Source organism: Schistocerca americana, chromosome 3 (genome assembly GCF_021461395.2).
Source record: "Schistocerca americana isolate TAMUIC-IGC-003095 chromosome 3, iqSchAmer2.1, whole genome shotgun sequence".
Taxonomy (NCBI): domain Eukaryota; kingdom Metazoa; phylum Arthropoda; class Insecta; order Orthoptera; family Acrididae; genus Schistocerca; species Schistocerca americana.
The window spans coordinates 916,541,502-916,565,171 of record NC_060121.1 but is presented as its reverse complement, the minus strand read 5'-3'; the positions used below and the strand labels follow the sequence as shown (position 1 = coordinate 916,565,171).

The following is a 23,670-nucleotide window of genomic DNA, read 5'->3' as shown; positions in this document are numbered from 1 at the left end:
CATAAAACTTAAGCCATAATGCATAATGTGTGGCAGTGACTTGTCTCCTTGTAACTGTAAGATCATACAGAAATGACGACAGCAACAACACCAATAAAACAAATCACTTAATTTCCAAGTTACAGACTAACATATCCAAGTTACAGACTAACTGCTTATAAAATACTTCTCTTGTTTGTCAAAACTTGCTGTCTTTCACAAATAAGTCAATAAAAATATGGCTCTTTTGCAAAATTGTACAAGTTCATTTACTATTAAAATTCCATGGTAGATATTCTTATTTTTCTTTTCTGTAGAGGAAATACATGCACACTCCACAGAAGATGGAGCTTCAGAAGATAAAACCATTAGTTATCTACTGTAATTTGAAAGTCACTTTAAAATAGGTTATGAGGTAAAGAACAATGAAAATTAGAAATGAATGGCACTTTTCTCCAAGTTTCTATGGCGAGTTGCTATGTGTCTCTCAAGATTAACCTTTTGTTTAGCTACATGATTACAAAATGCACATGCAAACTGTCCCATTTTCCCACATTCAAATCTTGTGTGCCTTCTCAAATTTTTCAAGTAGTGGTACCACTTTCCACAGTCTGTGCAACAGTAGTTTGGTAGTCTCTGACCAGTCCAAATATCTCTAGGATTTCCTGTAAAGGAAGACAAATACAAAAGTCTGAAAAATCTGTAAAGCGTGGCACTATAAGACATTTTCCAGGAGGCAGGATGTATATGATGTGCATTTATAGAGCATAGTAGACACACTCAACAAATAAACACACCAACAGGTTTCATGGGAGCAAAACATTTTAATGTCCTGTTTCCGTTAATCGCAAAGCACAAAAATAAATTCACTTAATCAAAGAAACATAATAATGAACATAAATTTTTTGAAGGTCTAAGCAGAAAACACTTACACTGCCATGACCAATATAATACCTCACACATACTGTAGATATGATGACACTAAGAACCTTAGCATTTTCCACATCGTAGTGCGTAGTCACATGTATGATCTATGGAATATGTAAGTAATACAAATAAATATGGAAAAGAAATATACTAAGATCATAAGGATAGGCATAAGTGACTTACATTAGCCCCTCGAATGGGCAAGCCATTTATCGCAACACAAAATTCCTGGGACTTCCTATCAAATAAACTAAGAAGTTTTACTGACTTGAGTACATGAAAAATTGCTTATCATATTTATTTTGAGTCTGTCTTTAGATATGGGATAATTTTCTGGGGAAGGTCAAGAAGTGTATCTCAAATACTGAAACTGCAAAAGAAAATTGTCCGATGCATTTGTACTGCACAGCAAACAGAGTCTTGTTGGCCATTATTTCGGAAACTAAAAATCCTAACTGTTCCCTCCATATACATTTATGAAATTATAACCTTCCTACACAGCAGACAAAAATTATTTGAGGAGAATCATTTTTCCCATCCATATAACACAATAAATAAAACAATAATTTTATGCTACCCACACACCAGTTGAAATTACATGCATGGATTCCGCAGTACATGGGGATCACAATATATAACAAGTTAATGGGCAAAAACATATTTAATATGAAGCCAGAAATTTTTTAAATGCGGCTACAGCAGATTCTGCGCGAGAAATACTACTACTCAATAGAAGAATTCATAGAGGATGAAATTATTTGAGCAAGGGGTAATTAAGTGTTAGATTTTATTGTATGTATACATAACAAAATTGTGTTATTATTATTACGCTGTTTTTTAAAATCAACCGTTCTTGGTTTATGGTGAAATTTTACCACAATTTGATATGTCTCCTGTACCTGAATTAAATGATACAGATTAAGTGTGTTATGAGACAAATAAACCACAATTCACAATGAAAGAGAAGAAGTAGTGAGACAGCGTTGCACCCTATCCCTGATGTAATTCTATCTGTACACTGAGGAAACATTTCTGAAGAATACAAATACATTACATCTAACCTAAAATCTACAATTAAGTGTTTTCTGGAGGTATTCTTCTGGATTGTAGCCTTGTATCAAAATGAAACATGGACGATAAATAGTTCATATAATAAGAGCACAGAAACTTTTGAAATACAATGCTACAGGAAAGTGCTGAAGATCTGATGAATAGATTGGACAGCTAATGACAAGTTACTGAACCGAATTGGGGAAAAGGAATTTATGGCACAACTTCGCTAAATTAAGGGCTCAGTTGATGGGACATTTCCTGAGGTGTCAAGTGATAGTCAATTTCGTAACAGGAGGAAGGGGGAGGGAGAGAGAGAGAGAGAGAGAGAGAGAGAGAGAGAGAGAGAGAGAGAGAGAGAGAGAGGGGGGGGGGGGGAGGAGAGGCAGGGTGAGACAAGTGTTGAGGGAAACCTATGCATGAATACTGTTCGCAGGCTCAAATTTTTGTTGGCTGCAGTAGTAGCGCTGCATCAAACAAGTCTTAGGACAGAAGACCACAATGACAATGACATCAGTAAAACTGTACAACATGTTTCAACTTTTTGTCTGCCCTCTGGATAAAATTATGGATTATCACTTGTCATGGTAATGGGGAACACAGATTTGAAAATAAAAATATTCTATTGTGTAACTTTTTCAAAAGTAGAAGTTTTATTATTTACAAACAATATGTAGCTGTAAAACCTTGGAAAGATAAATATTTCAACTAAGGATAAGTATAGAAGGATGTTTTTGGCTGTCTTCATTTGTATTCATGTTCTGCTACATTTCTAGTTAAGGACCAACAATGTTCTGCCCACGTAGAGCACTGCCACTACACCACAATTCGCTTTTCCATTACTAAAACATCCTGGTGAAAACATTCCCCATGTTCATCAATTGTGTCCCCCAAATTCTGAGGGTAAAAAGTCAAGAAGGCAATCAAGGAAATGCAACTTTGGTGACAATCGTCAGATTTCTGATTTCTGAAATAGAATGTACACTTTGCCTGAAGGCATTAAATGCATCTTTTTCAGTTTCATTCAATGAGTTGGTGAAATCTGTATCTTGCAAAAGTTCTCATATTTGGGGACCAATAAATACAGACTCTTTAATTTTTTACACCTCTGATATAGGGGAACTTTGTCTTCAGGTGTGCAAAAGCTTCCCATTCTCTGTCCAGTACTTTTGCAATTATCTTCATTAAACCCATTTTGACATGCAGCAGTGAGAGATATACATTTTCAGGTTTTACTAACTGCACATATGACACAATAATTATACTTGGAATGCAGGCATTTCGCTTCAGCCACTCTATGTACATAGTGTTCATTCTTGCTGCGATTGTCCCACTCGCACAGAAAGCTTCGGTATTTCAGGCAACCTGGTTACATATTCCAGTTATACTTATTGTAGTGTAAGTAACTGGCCAAATCTCACACAAAACTTTTATCTACTATGAATGACTGGTTGCAGTAATTTCAAGAAGCCTTTAAATCTCACATAGTTTCGTAATTCTCTTTCTTGTTCACTGAGTATCCGACTGTAACTGAGGGATACTTATTACCATTATAAAGGAATACTGCCTTTTAACTTGAATTAGGGGAATCAATAATGTGTCTCCATTCCTCACATTTGAAAACTAGATGCATTGCTCCCAACAAATGATTGATGTCACTACAGTAAACATATTCGTTAGAGGAAGAGAATAAGATTTCAAACTCACTCTGGCACTTTCTATATGAAGTCACTTTAACACCACGAGCAAGCAAAATCCATCCATGCAATTGCAAACCCAGTAACTCAGAATTTGTCTGTACAGATTCAAGTTCCTATACATGTTGTTAAGATTTGTCTGTGCAATGCAATAATGTGATGTTGATTGTGGTGGCAAATACTCCAAATCCGGACCACCACGTGCTGCGCTGGTCGCTGGTGATTTTTCATTCCCACTGCTGTTGCAGAGCATCTCTACGTATTTTTCATCATCCAGTAACTTAGTGGCTTAAAAAGTGGAGAAGTTGGCCACATGGCTGAATACAGGTTTGGGTATTGAATAACATGTTTTGATTTTGCAAAATATTCATTCACTTTGGTCAGCAAAAATAGCATGATCCTTCTGTTTGCACCACATCATCAGTACCATAATCGGCACTGATGCTTGAGAATTCTGCAGCCACTTACGTAAGTTACTTGCACATGTCCCACAGCAAAAAAGAGGAGCAAAAGGCTAATCTTTGTCCCCAACTCTGCAGCCAAAGTACAAATTGTATGCCTACTTAACTACAGGAGTATGATTATGCCTCTGTTTTTCTCTGTATATTCCCCACATACACTCCTGGAAATGGAAAAAAGAACACATTGACACCGGTGTGTCAGACCCACCATACTTGCTCCGGACACTGCGAGACGGCTGTACAAGCAATGATCACACGCATGGCACAGCGGACACACCAGGAACCGCGGTGTTGGCCGTCGAATGGCGCTGGCTGCGCAGCATTTGTGCACCGCCGCCGTCAGTGTCAGCCAGTTTGACGTGGCATACGGAGCTCCATCGCAGTCTTTAACACTGGTAGCATGCCGCGACAGCGTGGACGTGAACCGTATGTGCAGTTGACGGACTTTGAGCGAGGGCATATAGTGGGCATGCGGGAGGCCGGGTGGACGTACCGCCGAATTGCTCAACACGTGGGGCGTGAGGTCTCCACAGTACATCGATGTTGTCGCCAGTGGTCGGCGCAAGGTGCACGTGCCCGTCGACCTGGGACTGGACCGCAGCGACGCACGGATGCACGCCAAGACCGTAGGATCCTACGCAGTGCCGTAGGGGACCGCACCGCCACTTTTCCCAGCAAATTAGGGACACTGTTGCTCCTGGGGTATCGGCGAGGACCATTCGCAACCGTCTCCATGAAGCTGGGCTACGGTCCCGCACACCGTTAGGCCGTCTTCCGCTCACGCCCCAACATCGTGCAGCCCGCCTCCAGTGGTGTCGCGACAGGCGTGAATGGAGGGACGAATGGAGACGTGTCGTCTTCAGCGATGAGAGTCGCTTCTGCCTTGGTGCCAATGATGGTGGTATGCGTGTTAGGCGCCGTGCAGGTGAGCGCCACAATCAGGACTGCATACGACCGAGGCACACAGGGCCAACACCCGGCATCATGGTGTGGGGAGCGATCTCCTACACTGGCCGTACACCACTGGTGATCGTCGAGGGGACACTGAATAGTGCACGGTACATCCAAACCGTCATCTAACCCATCGTTCTACCATTCCTAGACCGGCAAGGGAACTTGCTGTTCCAACAGGACAATGCACGTCCGCATGTATCCCGTGCCACCCAACGTGCTCTAGAAGGTGTAAGTCAACTACCCTGGCCAGCAAGATCTCCGGATCTGTCCCCCATTGAGCATGTTTGGGACTGGATGAAGCGTCGTCTCACGCGGTCTGCACGTCCAGCACGAACGCTCGTCCAACTGAGGCGCCAGGTGGAAATGGCATGGCAAGCCGTTCCACAGGACTACATCCAGCATCTCTACGATCGTCTCCATGGGAGAATAGCAGCCTGCATTGCTGTGAAAGGTGGATATACACTGTACTAGTGCCGACATTGTGCATGCTGTGTTGCCTGTGTCTATGTGCCTGTGGGTCTGTCAGTGTGATCATGTGATGTATCTGACCCCAGGAATGTGTCAATAAAGTTTCCCCTTCCTGGGACAATGAATTCACGGTGTTCTTATTTCAATTTCCAGGAGTGTATATTACAAAACATATCAGGGTCATTTACACATTGTCTAGATATTTTGTACAGACGTTTATGGCAGAATATACTCGTAAATCACAAACTTTACAGAACAACAACACACAATACAGTGATAACTGCCATTACAATGTAGAACCAATACTCTTTCTTTTACACTTGATGAAAACTCACCAAGTGGTAGCATAATGCATAATTATGACTTCTGTTTATGATAGTTAATGTCAGATAGACAAATGCAGAAATCAAGAGAAGAAAGTTTTTCTGTTGCATGAGAACTGAAACTTGGTCCAATTAAATTAAAGCAATTTCAATAACAGGGAAGAAATTCTTATCCACAAGTGAAAAACTAAAATCAAATCTGAATTCACCATATGGAAAATTAATCATAGTCACCTGTTTTTGTGCAGAGAGCAAAAAGGGTGCTGTGCAGTGTAACTGTTTTGTGTGCACCAGATAAAAAAAAAAAAGCTTAAAATGATGTTAATTGTGGATTTATTGCATGTCTAAACCCTACAAACTAAAAGATAATGGTCCCACCAATGAAAAGATGAGAATACCAAGACGACCAACAAACATTTGTTATTTGGAAACATATTTGCAATTATTTATTTTAATTTTGGGAGATTTTGTTGCATGATTTTCTTTAAGAACAAAGAAATGAGGGAGAGAAAATTGAATTCGTTGTGAATGGACAGTGATGAAGAACCCATTAACTCATCCGTTGCAAGGAAAATTAGCGATCTATAAAAGGTGTCCCCGTTTGTTGTTGTTGTTGTTGTTGTTGTGGTTCCCAGTCCAAACACTGGTTTGATGAAGTTCTCCATGCTACTTTATCCTATGCAATCCTTTTCATCTCCAAATAACTACTGCAATCTACATCTTTCTGAATCTGCTTACTATATTCACCTCTTGGTCTCCCTCTACAATTTTTGTCCCGCTACACTTCTTTCCAATACTATATCTGTGATGCCGTGATGCCTCAGAATGTGTCCTATCAACCAATCCCTTCTTTTAGTCAAGTTGTGCCACAAATTTCTTGTCTCCCCAGTTCTATTCAGCACTTTCTCATTAGTTAAGTGATGTACTCATCTAATCTTCAGCATTTTTCTGTAGCACCACACTTCAAAAGCTTCTATCTTGTTTTAACTGTTTCTTTTCCATGTTTCACTTCCATGCATGGCTAGGCTCCATAGAAACACTTTCAGAAGAGAGTTGTTAATGCTTAAATCAACATCTAATGTTAACAAATTTCTCTTCTTCTGCCATTTCTTGCCATTGCCACTCTGCATTTTATACCCTGTCTCCTTTGGAAATCATTTGTTATCTTGCTAGCCAAATAACAAAACTCATGTACTAATTCAAGTGTCTCATTCCCTACCCACAGCATCACCTGATTCAATTACAATACATTCCATTATTCTCATTTTGCTTTCGTTGATACTAATTTTGTATCCTCCATTCAAGAGACTGTATATTCCGTTTAACTTCTCTTCCAAATCCTTTGCTGTCTCTGATAGTATTACAATGTCATCGGCAGAGGTCAAAGTCTTTATTTGTCCTACTTGAACTTTAATTCCTACTCTACATTTTTCTTTTGTTGCCTTTACTGCTTGCTCAATGTACAGATTGAATAACATTGGGGATAGGCTACAACACTGCCTCCAGGGTTGCAACAAGTATCCCCAAATGAAATTCCCTGATATTTCCCTGATTGCCAGACAAGTTTTAGCACTTTTCCCTGACAAATTTTGAGATCTCAAGGATAAGTGAAGACATAAGTTGATAATCCATCTTTGCAGCTACAGTACAAGAAATAATAGAGCCAAATGAGGAAATATCTAAATAAAGCAAGCAGAAGGCGTTTCCTAATGTGAGCAAAAATCTTAAGTAAGAGAAATATTTGATTACACGGCATACAAACTGCCACAATTTTCTTACTACCATGAACATCTCTTGTAATGAACTGTTTATAGATGGAGAAAGCAAGCCAAATAGTATGTGTGTTTAATTAAGAACAATGATGTTACTTTATTTCAATAAAATGAAACACATCTGATGACATGGAGTAGCAAGACAGATTTAAACTACCTTCACTGATTTCTGAAATAGCCTCAGGAAAAAATAGGCCTCTTTAAAGAAGTATATAAAGTGTGGAAGAGTTGAAATGCCAGTTCACCACTGGCAACGGAGAGTGAAGCTTTGACAATACCAGCCACTCGTGCTGGCAAAACGTCAGTAAAATCATTAGATGAACTTCGGCCAAAGAACCCGAGACAGAAGCCAATAGGCAGTTTGTCAGGCTCATTATTCATTCAAATTATGATGTTCTGGAGCAGGCACCAATCATTTAACTACTGTAAGCTGAAAAAAGTCTCATTGGAAGTTTTTATGCATAAGTAGTTTCATTTAGTAAGTAACAGTCAGAACCATTTTCCTTCAATTGATATTTAGACTTAAAATCCACTGAGGAGATCTGATAAACAGAACAGATTATATAAATTCAGATTATACAGATACATGTCACAGAAAATGTCTTGTCCCTATGAATGCGGTCACCAAAGACTAGTCTCTTTACTGAGGAACCATAACTTCATTATTCAGTAGGTCAAACAGGGAGAAATTATATTGGGAAAAAAGCGCATGTAAATAGTGTAAACAAATAGAAATAAATCAAATAAAGCCCAAAGAAGACATTAGACGAGGAACTGAAATAGAATGAAGGCTTAATTTTACTGGCAACACATAATGCTATCAAATTCATTTGAATATGATTTAAAAGCCACAAAGTAAACAGAGAATGAGAATTTCATACTAAAAACTGAAGTATCTCAAAGATTTCCAGTTGTAAACTTGCACTCAATATTAAAACTATCAAAATGCAATTCCTCCAATTAACATTGAATTTAAGATCATGGTAAAAGCACTCTGAGTAATTTTGCAAGAGTACAAAATTTGAAACACAAGAAGCACCATCAATAAAAATTACTCAATCTTTCAAAGAATACTTTGCAGAAGTTCTAAGTGAGTAGATAAAATTGTTCAAAAGTGGCCAAACAATTTGTAACTGAATTCAGAAAACTAACATGGAATTTAGCAATAGTTAAAATATAATTGCTATGATAATTAACTTTAATAAATTTGCTTGACTGTAATCTTGATACATAGTTTTTCTCCGTGCTTCTCGCCTAGCATTGTTTGAAACCACACTTGACACATCAGGTTTCACTGATATATAAGAATACTACAGCGAATCTCCAGCATTTAAGCACATGTAACCAAATTCTAGAAACGCTAATGCATCCGCAACTTTACAGCCAAACTGGAATAATAATACACTCCTGGAAATTGAAATAAGAACACCGTGAATTCATTGTCCCAGGAAGGGGAAACTTTATTGACACATTCCTGGGGTCAGATACATCACATGATCACACTGACAGAACCACAGGCACAGACACAGGCAACAGAGCATGCACAATGTCGGCACTAGTACAGTGTATATCCACCTTTTGCAGCAATGCAGGCTGCTATTCTCCCATGGAGACGATCGTAGAGATGCCGGATGTAGTCCTGTGGAACAGCTTGCCATGCCATTTCCACCTGGCGCCTCAGTTGGACCAGCGTTCGTGCTGGACGTGCAGACCGCGTGAGACGACGCTTCATCCAGTCCCAAACATGCTCAATGGGGGACAGATCCGGAGATCTTGCTGGCCAGGGTAGTTGACTTACACCTTCTAGAGCACGTTGGGTGGCACGGGATACATGCGGACGTGCATTGTCCTGTTGGAACAGCAAGTTCCCTTGCCGGTCTAGGAATGGTAGAACGATGGGTTCGATGACGGTTTGGATGTACCGTGCACTATTCAGTGTCCCCTCGACGATCACCAGTGGTGTACGGCCAATGTAGGAGATCGCTCCCCACACCATGATGCCGGGTGTTGGCCCTGTGTGCCTCGGTCGTATGCAGTCCTGATTGTGGCGCTCACCTGCACGGCGCCAAACACGCATACGACCATCATTGGCACCAAGGCAGAAGCGACTCTCATCGCTGAAGACGACACGTCTCCATTCGTCCCTCCATTCACGCCTGTCGCGACACCACTGGAGGCGGGCTGCACGATGTTGGGGCGTGAGCGGAAGACAGCCTAACGGTGTGAGGGACCGTAGCCCAGCTTCATGGAGACGGTTGCGAATGGTCCTCGCCGATACCCCAGGAGCAACAGTGTCCCTAATTTGCTGGGAAGTGGCGGTGCGGTCCCCTACGGCACTGCGTAGGATCCTACGGTCTTGGCGTGCATCCGTGCGTCGCTTTGGTCCGGTCCCAGGTCGACGGGCACGTGCACCTTCCGCCGACTACTGGCGACAACATCGATGTACTGTGGAGACCTCACGCCCCACGTGTTGAGCAATTCGGCGGTACGTCCACCCGGCCTCCCGCATGCCCACTATACGCCCTCGCTCAAAGTCCGTCAACTGCACATACAGTTCACGTCCACGCTGTCGCGGCATGCTACCAGTGTTAAAGACTGCGATGGAGCTCCGTATGCCACGGCAAACTGGCTGACACTGACGGCGGCGGTGCACAAATGCTGCGCAACTAGCGCCATTCGACGGCCAACACCGCGGTTCCTGGTGTGTCCGCTGTGCCGTGCGTGTGATCATTGCTTGTACAGCCTTCTCGCAGTGTCCGGAGCAAGTATGGTGGGTCTGACACACCGGTGTCAATGTGTTCTTTTTTCCATTTCCAGGAGTGTATACTGATTTGCCTACTATTTCAAGGATAAAAATTTGCTCTCTTGCTGAATTTTGGAAAGCATATGACAATGGCAGTGTTATCACCTACAACAGAGCACATCCATTGTTGTTGTTGTGGTCTTCAGTCCTGAGACTGGTTTGATGCAGCTCTCCATGCTACTCTATCCTGTGCAAGCTTCTTCATCTCCCAGTACCTACTGCAACCTACATCCTTCTGAATCTGCTTAGTGTATCCATCTCTTGGTCTCCCTCTACGATTTTTACCCTCCACGCTGCCCTCCAATACTAAACTGGTGATCCCTTGATGCCTCAGAACATGTCCTACCAACCGATCCTTGCTTAGCATAAAAACAAGAATCAGTTAAAATGTGTCACACTGTTATAATGGTGCCACAAGCATCAAAATCCTATGATTTCTCTACATGGAGGAGAAAGTCACATGTTAAATTCTCTATATAGAAGCCACTAGAGTTGCTTTTATTTTGCTGAAGTGATAAAATGGAGGTACAACCTGGCTGAACAATTTGTTTGATCAACTGAAGCTTATTTGTCTCTACTTCCAGTCGCTCTCCCATCAATCCACAACTGACTTTCTTACGAGTGGCATTCATAAATGTAAGTTACAAGAGCACAGTTTCCTGATAAGCCTCATTATGTTCTGCATCTGTCATCCAATTGCCGTGAATTCCTGTTTACCCCAGAAGCATACAAAATGATTTATTATTGCAATGCAAACAGCATGTGCTGGATAAACTTTTCTGCTGGGAAATTTCAGTGCATGGTCAAATCTGACATGTTTGAAAGCTGTATAGATCATGTCCATCTATGAATCAAAGGCATGAAACTCCCATGGCAGCTGTATTCCAAGAATTTCTCTATGAAAATGACAAGGCAGACTAATTTCCTTTCCAAAAGCTATTGATATATTATGCTCCTGTGCAGTCACAGTTAAAATTAACAGAAAGTGTGCTGTAAGGTACAACTTGCAGTGCCTGACTTCTTGTAAGTAAGAAATTTAAACATTATACTAGGTTTGTGATCGACCAAGAAAGGTGTTTGCTGGAACTTTGAGGGAGATGTGTCAAAACACTACTTTGTGATTTATCATGAGTTACTTTTTTTCAGTTGCCTAACAACTCTAAGACTAATTGCAAGGAATGCTCAAAAAGTGAGTGTGCTCGATCTTTATTTCTTTAGAAAAATTGCATGTGAAAAAAAATTGCAGGATGATGTTGATACATCTGTTGACTTTTTTTCACATCATTAATGTCCCATTCACTGCAAGTGGTGAGCTATGGCACTAGCTTCTTTACGACCTCCTTGAAGAACTCTCCTGGCACTTCCTTCCCCCACTTGGAGCCTCTTTCTTCAACTGCTTGTTGGTTGAAAATTTAATCCCATTCATGTCTGCCTTTAGGGAGGTGAAAAGATGATAATCTGAAGATGTCAAGTCACAGGAATATCGGGGTGGTTCAAAACATCCCAACCAAATCAGGCTAAGACTGCCTTGGCACCTAAGGCTATGTAAGCACGGGCGTTGTCATACGACAAGCACACTCCTCTTTGTCAGTATTCCTCTCCTTTTGTTCCAAACGATCCTTTTGAGTTTTTTCGGGCCTCAATATTGATGTACATTGATGGCCTTCCCCAGAGGCAGAAATCTGACCAAAATGATGTCTTTTCGGTCCCAAAACATTGAGGTCATGACTTTTTGGCCCACAATTGTGGTTTTGAATTTTTTGGCAGATGGAGAATTGGTGTGATGGCACTGTGATGACTGTCTTTTCGTCACAGGTGTGTGAAGAGCCACCCACATTTCATCTCCAGTTACAACAGAGTTCAGAAAATCCTCACCTTCCAATTCAAGTTAGTCAAGAAACTCACAGGCACAACTGACTCAATTTTTCTTGCGCTACTTTGTCAACTGTTTGGGACCCATCTTGCATTGCACACAGTTCCAGGCATCCCAGTGTTTCTGAGAGTGCCTAATTTAAGTCAGTTCTGAAAAATTGTGGAAGCAACGTGGAAATTTCATCCACTGTCAATGGGTGGTCTTGCTCGATTTTTTGCACCAGCTCATCAGTCAAAATGAAAGATTTTCAGTCTTCTGTTTGTCATGAACATTTGTTTTGCCTTCACTAAGCTCCCTACACCACTTAAGCTCCCTACACCACTTAAACACATTCATTCTGTTCATAGCACCACCATCATAAACCATTTTTATTCGCAAAAAAATTTTAGTAGATGTTATTCCCTCCACAAGTAAGAAGTGGATCATAGCACATCGTTCGCAGTGGATGGGATTTCTTACTGACACCTTTCATGCAACTGGACACTGCAGCATGGGTTTATGAACAGGCCTCATACTCTACTGCAGAGTTAGCAGGGATGCAATAATGTTATACTCTGTGGTCTCCCTGACCTTGAAAACATACATATAACATGGGAAGGAGAACTGTTCAGAGGTAGCTCATTAGCTTCTGCCCAAATGCTAGGAGTGGGACTTGACCTATTGGCCCAGTTATAAGTCTAATTGCTTCGAGATATACTTCACTGGAGATTTTCAGATAAGAAGATCAAGTCACTCCATTGATGGCATTTCCATAATTTAATCAAGACCCAAAAAACACTTTGTGAAACTGTAGTGGACATAACATGTCAGTTTCTCAGCTATTGATGTTCACAATGCCACATATACATGCTGCTTTGGTATTGTTGAAAAAAAAAAAAAAAAATGCTTTTAAACTGAAATGATTTGAGCAGTAGATCTTAAAAAAGAGAAAAAAAATTATATCATTCATTAGTAACTGATCAAGTTTCACATTTATAAAAGAAGTAGATGTTTTGCAGCAAGTTCACAAACAGTAAGAATGAGAAACCGAAGAAAATAAATACCAGCCAAATCACTGAAATTATATATTCATATACAAAATGAATTTAGTTGAATGACGTGATTTTAGTGATATATGAAACATCTACTCATTTTATTAATCCAAAACTGCTTGGTTACTAGCAAAAGATGCGATTAAATGCTATTTAAGTCACACTTCTAATTTAAAAGTACAATTGTTGCAGCAACACCATGAAGGTATTAATATTGAACCTGATATGAAGTTACATTTGTTGCACAGTACTACTGTTACACATTGTGAATTTCATTAGTTAAATTTTGTTCCAATTTTTGTACACTATTTTATGTTAGGCAGAACTATGATCAAGAAATGGAATGCAAGACATAAGAAGCAAGTGAGGAATAAACTTGTTAAAATCCTAGTCGTTTTACTTGTTATTAAAAAAGTGTTTTAAAAATTTTCATATGCAGAAGTTACACATCAAAAGTGTGCGAACTTTGATGCTGTGTGCTAACCATGTCTCTTGGCATACAATTTTCTTCACTGATGAATGTTTACTTGAATAGCATTTCTGTAGTTGCTGGACAGCTGAACTACATATGTAGGTCTATATACCACTTTTCATCATCTCACAGAAGACTGAAAGAGAATACACGGGCTCATGCACTGTTAATAACTAAGGGAAGAAACGTGTATAGCTTCTCGATCAAGTGTGAAATGATACTTCTCAACCAGTTGTATAAAATGGTTACATTAAATTTTACTGAATGTTGTGCAAGCACTGCCATCAATGTCTTCTTTAAAAAATTCAACTCCAGTTCCAAGTTGTCACCATCACTGATACGGAAGGCACGTGAAGACAGTGTGTTGAGCATTCCTTGCTTCTGGGCTGGGTGGTGCTGCAAAGTGATATCTAAATACCCGCTTGTATTGGTCGGCTTTCTTTACTCTCTGGCTATGATAGTTGTTCAATCGACAGAGCTTTTAGGCAGAATATTAATCACGTTAATAAAAATGACGAGGAACTGCCTTCTCACTCCGTTAGATTATTGTTTGTTTCTGGGATCACTGACCACAGAAGCAGAATTCTAAAGAAAAATGGTATTCAGATATCTTTCCTTAGTCAAAACAAAATATAAGATTTTTTCGAACGAAAAACGGATGCACCTGATTGCTTCCACAATGCAAGCGTCTATCAGTGACATGTGGCTGCGGCAAAGTGTATATAGGCAAAACAGGAAGAACTGTTAAAGAACACATTAAGGAACACGAATGGCACATGAGGCTAAAACAAAGTGTAAATTGGCAGTAGTGGAACATCATGAGAGCTGTGGCTCTGACATCAATTTTAATAACGTATGTGTGCTGGCTAAGGAAACAAACATTTATAGAAGAAAGGTCCAATAAGTGGTTGAAATTTCCAAGAATGCATCTAATTTCAATAAAGAGGACAGCTATAGGCTTCCAGCATCGTGGAACCCTGCCAGCAAGGAAGTGAATATGCCACCACAGTGTGCGAGCAACATAAACAACATGCAGCAAATCACCTGGCAGACAATAATATTTTGGGTAAAAAGTCCCCCTTCTCTCTCTCTGTCTGTTTTGGATCTAGTCAATGATGACAGCCAACCAATAGCAGTAGCAGGAATTTCAACCCAGAACCCTTCTGCAGAAGTGTGGATTAGTGTCTTTCTATCCAATGACAATGGGACACCAATAGTATCCACAAGAGTTTAGCCAATAATGCCCCTTTTTCTGCATCAGTGAGGGAATATTAGCCTATGATGAAGGCCACCAATGGTAGTCATAAGAATTTTAACCAATACTACCGCTTCTCCAGCATGAATTTGAGAAAAATGTCCTTATAAGAAAATGTGACACTGCCCTCTGATAGTGTTCTAGCAGTAGTGGACATCAGAAGCTCCTGAAGATCACAGCAGAAGGGTTGAAACATCAATTATTTTAGAGGAAATATGACGCATCTCTAATAACGCAGAAGATTTTAACTTCACTTCGGAATATGTTTTCCAAAAACTGTCTAGAGCAGATACTTCAATAGCACACATGCAATGGAAATATTTTAGACCTTGTAGCTGCAAACAGGCCTCACCTTATGAACTGTGTCAGTATAGAGACAGGGTTTAGTGATCATGAAGTCATTATAGCAACAATGGTTTCTGAAGTTAATAAATATGACAAGAAGGCTAGGATGATATTTTTGCTAGGAAGAGCAGATAAGTGGTTGTTAGTATCCCAGTCAGACAGTGAATGGACACCATTTAGTTCCAGTATGATGAACATCGTTTAGTACCAGTATGATGGATGCAGAGGAATTGTGAGCAAAATTTAAATGAATTTTAAATCATGCTCTGCAGAAGTATGTGCCAAGTAAGTGGATTACGGATGGAAGAGACCCACCATAGTTTGATAACAAAATCGAGAAAATGCTGAAGAAGCAAAGAATGTTGTACCCGCAGCTCAAAAAAGAATGCAAAAATGACAACAGGTAAAAGTAAGTAGAACGCAGAAATTTGTGTGTGTAGAGAGATTGATGCACAAAGTGTACAACTAGCACTGCCGTACATTGACAAAAGATCTTGCTGAGAAACCTTAGAAAGTTCTGGCCCTGGCCCAAGCAGGTTGGATCTTCTATCCGGTCACTCAATGACCAGTCTAGTGTGGCAAATGAAGACAACAAAAGGAAAGCTGAAGTTTTAAATTTCACATTTAAGAAATCATTCACACAGGGGGATCACACAAATATACTGTCGTTTGACTGTTGCACAAACTCCCATATGGAGGCCAAGGTAATAGGCATTCCGGATGTAGAGGAGCAACTGAAAGAGCTGAAAACAAATACACCATCACATTTCGATGGAATCCCAATTCTGTTTTACACAGAATAATCTACAGCATCACTCTCTTACTTAGCTTGCAATTGCTGTGAATCTCTCCCCCAATGCAAAGTACCCAGTGCCTGGAAAAAAGTGTAGGGTATATATAACAATTACAGACCAATATCCATAACATTGAGTCACTGCAAGATTATTGAACATATCCTCAGTTTGAATACAATAAATTTCCTTCAGACAGAAAAGCTACTGTCCGAAAATTAGCATCACACATGCAAAATTCAGCTTGTCCTTTACTTGCATGATATCCTGTGAACCACATATGAAAGGCAACAGGCAGATTCTGTATCCCTAGATTTCTGGAAAGAGTTTGACACAGTGCCCCACTGCACTTTGCTAATGAAGTTCCGAACATATGGATCAGGTTCCCCAATACGTGAATGATCATCAGAGAAGAGTGTATTTTCAGGTGTGCTCCAAGTAAGTATTCACTATATACGTAAATGATCTTATTAACAGTGTGAGCTGCAACCTGTGGCTGTTTGCCAATGATGCTATTGTGTATGGGAAGTTGTTGTCGCCAAGTGATCAACGGAGGATACAAGACGACTTGGACATAATTTGTAGTTGGAATGATGAATAGCAGCTACATCTAAGTGTGAAAAAATGTAAATTAATGAAGAGGAGTAGGAAAAACAATACCGTAATGTTTGACTGCAGCATTAGTAGAGCGCTTCTTGATGCAGTCACATTGAATAAATATCTATGTGTAACATTGCAGAGCCATATGAAATGGAATGAGCATGAAGGGATGGCAGTACGGATGTTGAATGGTCAACTTTAGTTTACTGGGAGAATTTTAGGAAAGTGTGTTTCATCTTTAAAGGAGACCACTTACAAAACACTAGTGTGACCCACTCTTGAGTACTGATCAAGTGTCTGGATCCCCTAATACACTGGATGAAAAGAAGAAATTGAAGCAATTCAGAGGTGGGTTGGTAGATTTGTTACAGGTAAGTCTGATCAACACATGGGTATTATGGAAACACTCCATGAACTCAATTGGGAATCCCTGAAGGGAAAATGCCGTTCTTTTCGCAAAACACTAATGAGAAAATTTAGAGAACCAGCATTTGAAGTTCACTGCCACTAATGCACATTTTGTGTAAGTACCATTAGGATAACAGAAATTTGGGGTCATGTAGATGTACCTCTGTAAGTACTTGCTATTAAGGTGGTAAACAAAAAGCCTGAGTGCCATTAACTACCCATTCTGTTTTGTTTTCGATTACTGAACAACATACATCTTGACAGCTTCTAGGTTATGGATTAATGAGTTTACTGTGTCACATAGTTGTTGCACACGTGCCCAGATACTTTGATCCAACATTGTACATTCTAAAATCTGTAGCACCTCATAGGAATGTTTTCTTTCTTCTGCTTTATCTAATACAGTGTGTCATAATTTTGCACATCTGTGCTGTTTTCCTATCCATTGTTTCTTCTTTTCCTCTTCCTTTTATTTTCTTTTGTCAGTCTTCCTCACATTATTTTATCTATTAGTAATTTATATCAATTAATAGTATGGGAGAATGGGTAGGTGTAAATACAGTCACCATGAACCAAAGATGTAGAACACTAAGAGTAATGTATAAACATTATTGGAGCAAAAGGTTAGCATCAGTATCTTACTGAAATCAAGGTCAAGAGAGGGTGTGTTAAGGGATCTACCTCAGATTTGCCTGACGTGATTTACAGCGTCCACAGGACACCTAAAACAGAATGTCTAGGTCAGGATTTGAGAAATGCATGTCGCATATACAAGTACAGTGTTTATACAATGTTTGGTAGCAGTCTCTCTTGAAGAAGAACGTGACATAAAACAGAACAATCTAAAGAGGCTAACTGACAAAATGGAGGAACAAAACAGGCAGAACAAAGAACAATGAGTTCATAGCAAGATGGTGATGGTGGTGGTGGTGGTGGTGGTGATGGTGGTGATGATGATGCAGATGCTAAATATGGTGATTTAAATCAAAAGGAGTTGGTGAATTTCATGTACTTCTTATTGGTTTCTTTGTATATACCGTATTTACTGAACCTGTAAAACTGTCAAATCTGAAATACGTATGACAGTCAGTGTTTTACTATTCTTTTTCTTTGACATCTTCTCCTCCAAAGGCAATATAAAACTGTTTTTCGTCTTGGTTTTCATCTGTTCTTGTGCTTATAATCTAATTTGTTTCTGGTTTGCCACTATTCTGTCTTTGAATTATGTAGACCTGATATTATAAATTATTAGATACATATTGTATTTTATGGACTATAAGATGCTGTGGACTGTAAGATGCAATTTTTTACAAAAAACTTTACTTTTTACTATTATTATTATTAGAGTACAAAGCCAGACTTTAAAAAAATCTTAGTTTATAAAACCGAACTGACCTTTAAAATCCCTGAAAATCATCATCTGAACTTTCTTCTCCTTTCTCCTCTTCACTGTCGTCATTATCCTCTTCATATATAAGGTGGTCTTCACTGCCACTGAGAGCATTACTTTGCCACACTTATTGAAGGATTTAACAATAATGTCTTCTCTCACTGTAGACTATGACTGTTTTATCCACTGACATGCTTGTTTGATTGTAGGTCATTTTAAAGCTACCTTTGGGATGAATTCATGTTGGGTTTCATCCTTCATCTATATGTTCCATTCCTCTCTCACATTAACATTAAATGGTTTATTTATCGAGACATCAAGAGGTTGCAATTGTGAAGTAAACCCTTCTGGAATAACAGCAAGCTCTGAATTTCTCTGTCTCACTTTCTCTTTCACCGAATTTTTCAAATGACTTCTGAACTGTTCTAGCACAAGAAGAGAACTCTTCTTCAATAAAGCACCTTCCCTTCTCTCCCACACTCCGTTAATCCATAATTTCACACCACCCTCATCCATCCAACCCTTGCCATGTGCGTGAACAAGAACAACTAGCAGTATTTCAGAAGGTTTTGGCATTGTTTTCTCTTGAAAGTGATCGCTGGATTAAGTTTAGTACTGTAACCACAACATGAAAAGACATCAGTGTAGTGCTTTTTTCACGTCCACTTATTTTTATAGTTACAGTTTTAGCACCTTTCATGGCAACATTTCTGTCACTCAGCACATCAAATGTCAGAAGAGTTTCGTCCATACTCGCTATTTGGCTTATACCCAAACCTCCAGATGTCAGAAACTCAGATTGGTGCCAAATGTTGTGTGTCGATAGATTAACAACGAAAACTCCGATTTAGTTCATACTATGTGCTGCCGCCCAGCAGAACAGGTGTAAATGTTAATTAAAGCAACACCTGAACTATCAGGGACAATGAAAAGAGTATTTGTGAATAGTTAATGTGTATGGCTTCTGAGGGTGAGTTGGTACAGCATTAGGTCGTTGATTCAAGGATCCCTGATACAAACCCCATTAATGACTATTTTTTAAACTGTTTATGCATGAAACTGTTACATGAGAGAACATTTTCCTGATATGTAGAGAGACTTTTTAGAGTTTGTAGAAATGTTCTTTTTGCTTTCTGCTTTCACCTCGTTAGTGAAAGCAGCATACCTTATAGGGTACGTATGTGTGGTGTTCTGTCAGATTCTTTGGAACTGATTAGTCTGCAACAACAGAATAATCTTCTTAAGCTGCAGTACCTCACATATAGTCAGTTGCGTTCTTCATGCTTCTACAATTCTCACCGTCATGGTTGGATAATGGCTAAACTCGTTGATGAACCCAGACCCTTTGAAACTTCAACAAAGTTCAGTTCCAGACACAAGCTTTCATTCTGCAATCTACAGGGTGCATGCACAAATGTGGGATTCATCAAACGGTGTATGAATGTACCAAACAGCCTGCCAATTCACCCATGGAAGTTATACTTGTTATTTAATCGTAGTAACGCTTTTCCTGTGCTCTGGTAATTCAAGTGTTACTTTTAATTAATGTTTATGCCTGTACTGCTGGATGACAGCACACAGTACCAACTAAATGGGAGTTTTAGTTGACATACAACAACATACAACATACAACAACATACAACGTTTGGTACAGATCTGAGCATCTAACATCTGGAGGTTTGAGTGTAAGTTCCACACTGGTTTTCTTTCGATGTTGAATAATAAAAGTGATGGAAAGATAAAATTTTCTCCTCATACTCTTGTAGCATTTTCTCAGATATTTTGGGTTTGGTTCACAAGCTATGTCCATGATGCTTCATAAAATTGTATCACCAACCAACTTCACCCTTCACGTCTGTTAAGTTTGCCTATAGTGTTACCTCATGAGCGTGTATTTGAACCATGTTTGTATTAATTCCAATGCCATTCTGATGGTTCCTTGAAACCATTTCAATGCATCATCATCTAGTTTTAGCCATTCTGGATTCAGTCCTCTATTTGAACGTTTAGTCTTCCTCATTTTTTTTCAGTTCTCCTCTACTTGCTCGCCAATTGTGAATGGTTTTTTCTGTTGGTGGAGGGCCGAAATGCCACTCAGCTGCTCTGTTTCCATGTTCTCTTGTATATGCTATTACTTTCAATTTATGGTCCATATCATATGAATACCTTTAACTTTTAACTAGCTACTAACAAAAATACTGTACGGTTACAGATAACACAAATTACTTTCAATTCAAGTTCACTGGTGCATATATTGCAATGACATATCACAGGCTAGACAGTGTTCTGGGTTTGTGATGGCGGGGTGGGAGGGAGACGGTGTTAGCAAGCTTGTGAATCCCCCAAACTCATGTTCCTCGCATCGGTGCACAGCTGACGACAGTTGACTCCAATGTTGCAAGATAGAGATAGATTTCTGTGGCATCAAATATATGTAGTTTTTTAGACTGACAGGAATTTTAAATCAAACACTGGACATTTTTATATTGATTTCGAGTATAAGATGCACCTGAATTTTGGAGGCAATTTTTCGAAGAAAAAAGTGTGTCTTATAGTCTGTAAAATATAGTAAATATCTGAATTAATTGCCTAAACCCTCTTTTCTGGAGATGTAGCATTTTATTTGCATACATGTAACATTCATTCACTCATCTGTTCTTTTTTTCTCAACTTAATAACCCGATTCCAGATGATGACCCAATTTTTTACAATTCACCAGTTTCCACACTGTCTTTTATAAAAGGATCAGAGCTTGGCAGTGCGCATCTAGTGTACACCCTCTGAACCCATAAAACAGCCCCCCCTCCCAACACACACACACACACACACACACACACACACACACACACAGACACAGACAGAAAACATATTTTAAGATAGAACCAAACACACAACTGTTCTAGCATACTGTAATCTTAAAAGAAACAGCATGAATGCTTTAAATTGTGTTGCACAAAATAAATAAATAAGCTACACAATGGATGCTTGTATTTAAAGAACAAAATGAGAAGTAATTTTCAATGCATAATGTCAGAAATAATAAAAAATGAAAGAACATACTTACATTACGAATGTATTTTTGGCTGAATAACAGCAATACATGAGTCAGATAAAGATTACTTTTAACCTGTTTGTGCATGATATTATTCAGGCAAACAAAGAATACTGTTAGTCATGAGGGTATAAGATTTATTGACAGATAAATTCAACACTAGTAATCATTGTAAGCAGTCAACAAGCTTCATTTTAACTGTGTGACTAAACATAACAGTAAATTGTTTCTAGATGACATTTCAGCAGAAGTAAACAAATACAAAGGATGATGAAGAATTAAATGCAACACACAAACTACAAAGGAGACCAGTCAAAAAGTGATAAGATACTTGACTGATTAACTTGTTTAGATTCTTAAAATCATTTCAAGTGAACATATCTTATATGCGCAGAAATATTACTCTTTCTTTTTGAGCGCAAGGGGCAAAATGGGCACTGAAATGCAGGTTCTTTTCCACATTCTAAACGGAGGTGGTGACGAAGTGTTCTTCTCCATTTATACGACTTTCCACAATTATCACATGGAAATACACCTGGACCTTCTGTTACAGGAAAAGCTCTTGTTCCAGTTGGCCTTTTATTCTTGAGGGATTCCTGTGTTCCTTCTGGCAGTTGCCATGTGTCAGAATCCAGAAGTGTTGCAACTTCAAAAAATGAATTAGCAGCTTGCTTCGCAAAGCTGTTGTGCACTAGCTGTGTAGAGCTTAGTTCAGCAGAAGACTGTGTTCCACTTCGAGAAATACTTTTACTTCGAAAGAACTGTTGCTTCTTGATCCCACATTTCAAGTCAGGCTCTGGAATAAATATGTAATGTAAATATTACTTTAGGAGGTAACCAACAGCCACATTTAAGGATTGTTACTGTACATCAGAAAACTGGGTTCATTTATAGTACGAGCATACTGTTCATGAAAAATATTCATATTCTAGTGAGAATACTGTAGACAAACACAGAATACGGTGTACAGCCAAATACTTTTTAAATTTCTTACATTTGCATTAACATTACACAAAGCATGACATTCAACAAATGTGTATTACCTAGACTCCTATATTTTAAAAGGGCAGAAATTTCATCTGTTTCAAATACATGTACACCTAAAATTTAATTTAAAAAAACACTTTCAAATTATGATATTTAACTGCATAAAATCAACAATCTATATTATATACATATTGAACAGGACTGAATGTACATCACACATGAAAATGAGAATTTGAATGTAATGGAAACAACTAAAGAAGTTTCCCATATATACATACCATCAACTTCAGTTGCCCTAGGGTGTATACGAATCATGTCTTTCTTCTCTTATATATCACACATATTGGGTTCTGGACTGCACTGGCTGTTAAAACAGAAATTCCACCTCTATTGCTCATGAAAATAATGTTGAAGTTTGGTTCCCAAATTGAGAGAATAATAATAATTATCCCAAAGTATATAAACTGTGACATAACATCTGATAAATCACTTTCAATTGTAGATAAACTCGATATATCTACAGTCATTATTTTTGTCACCAATGCTTGATATTTATGTACATTACTGGTTGCCTGATTCTTAAAACCAAATCATGCAGTTTGAAAGACAATGCAAAATTTTCACAAAAAAAAAAAAAAAAAAAAAAAAATATATATATATATATATATATATATATATATATATATATATATATATATATATATATACAGAAAGAGTAGAGTAAAACTACAATGCAAGGCACAAAGCCTCCTGTTAATGACTACGCTATAGGAGATAAAGCGAAAAACAAGGATGGGGAAGAATATTTGCTGTGCCTTTTAAAGACTATCATCCTGGTGTTCACCTTCCCTGATGTATGGAAACCACAGGAAACCTAAATCCTGACTGCTCAAATGTCAGCTCAGTGCTCTTTCCACTATACCACCTCAACCAGTGAAGTAAATGTAACTGAATCCATTAGAGATGACACAATTAGGTTGCCTCAAGTGAATTCATACGAGAAAAAGCTATAAGAAGAGCTACAGAACAAAT

General features: G+C 38.9%; 1 protein-coding gene across 1 annotated transcript; it reads right to left on the bottom strand.

Annotated features, from left to right (window-relative positions):
* Positions 1-21,819: 21,819 nt before the first annotated feature.
* LOC124607221 (zinc finger protein 1-like) lies at positions 21,820-23,164 on the bottom strand. Its single transcript, XM_047139492.1, has 2 exons — positions 22,917-23,164; positions 21,820-22,447 (listed from the first exon to the last, which is right to left on the bottom strand). The coding sequence occupies exons 1-2, from the start codon at positions 22,951-22,953 to the stop codon at positions 22,014-22,016; spliced, it is 471 nt and encodes a 156-aa protein (XP_046995448.1). The 5' UTR covers positions 22,954-23,164; the 3' UTR covers positions 21,820-22,013.
* Between the last annotated feature and the right edge of the window lie 506 nt (positions 23,165-23,670).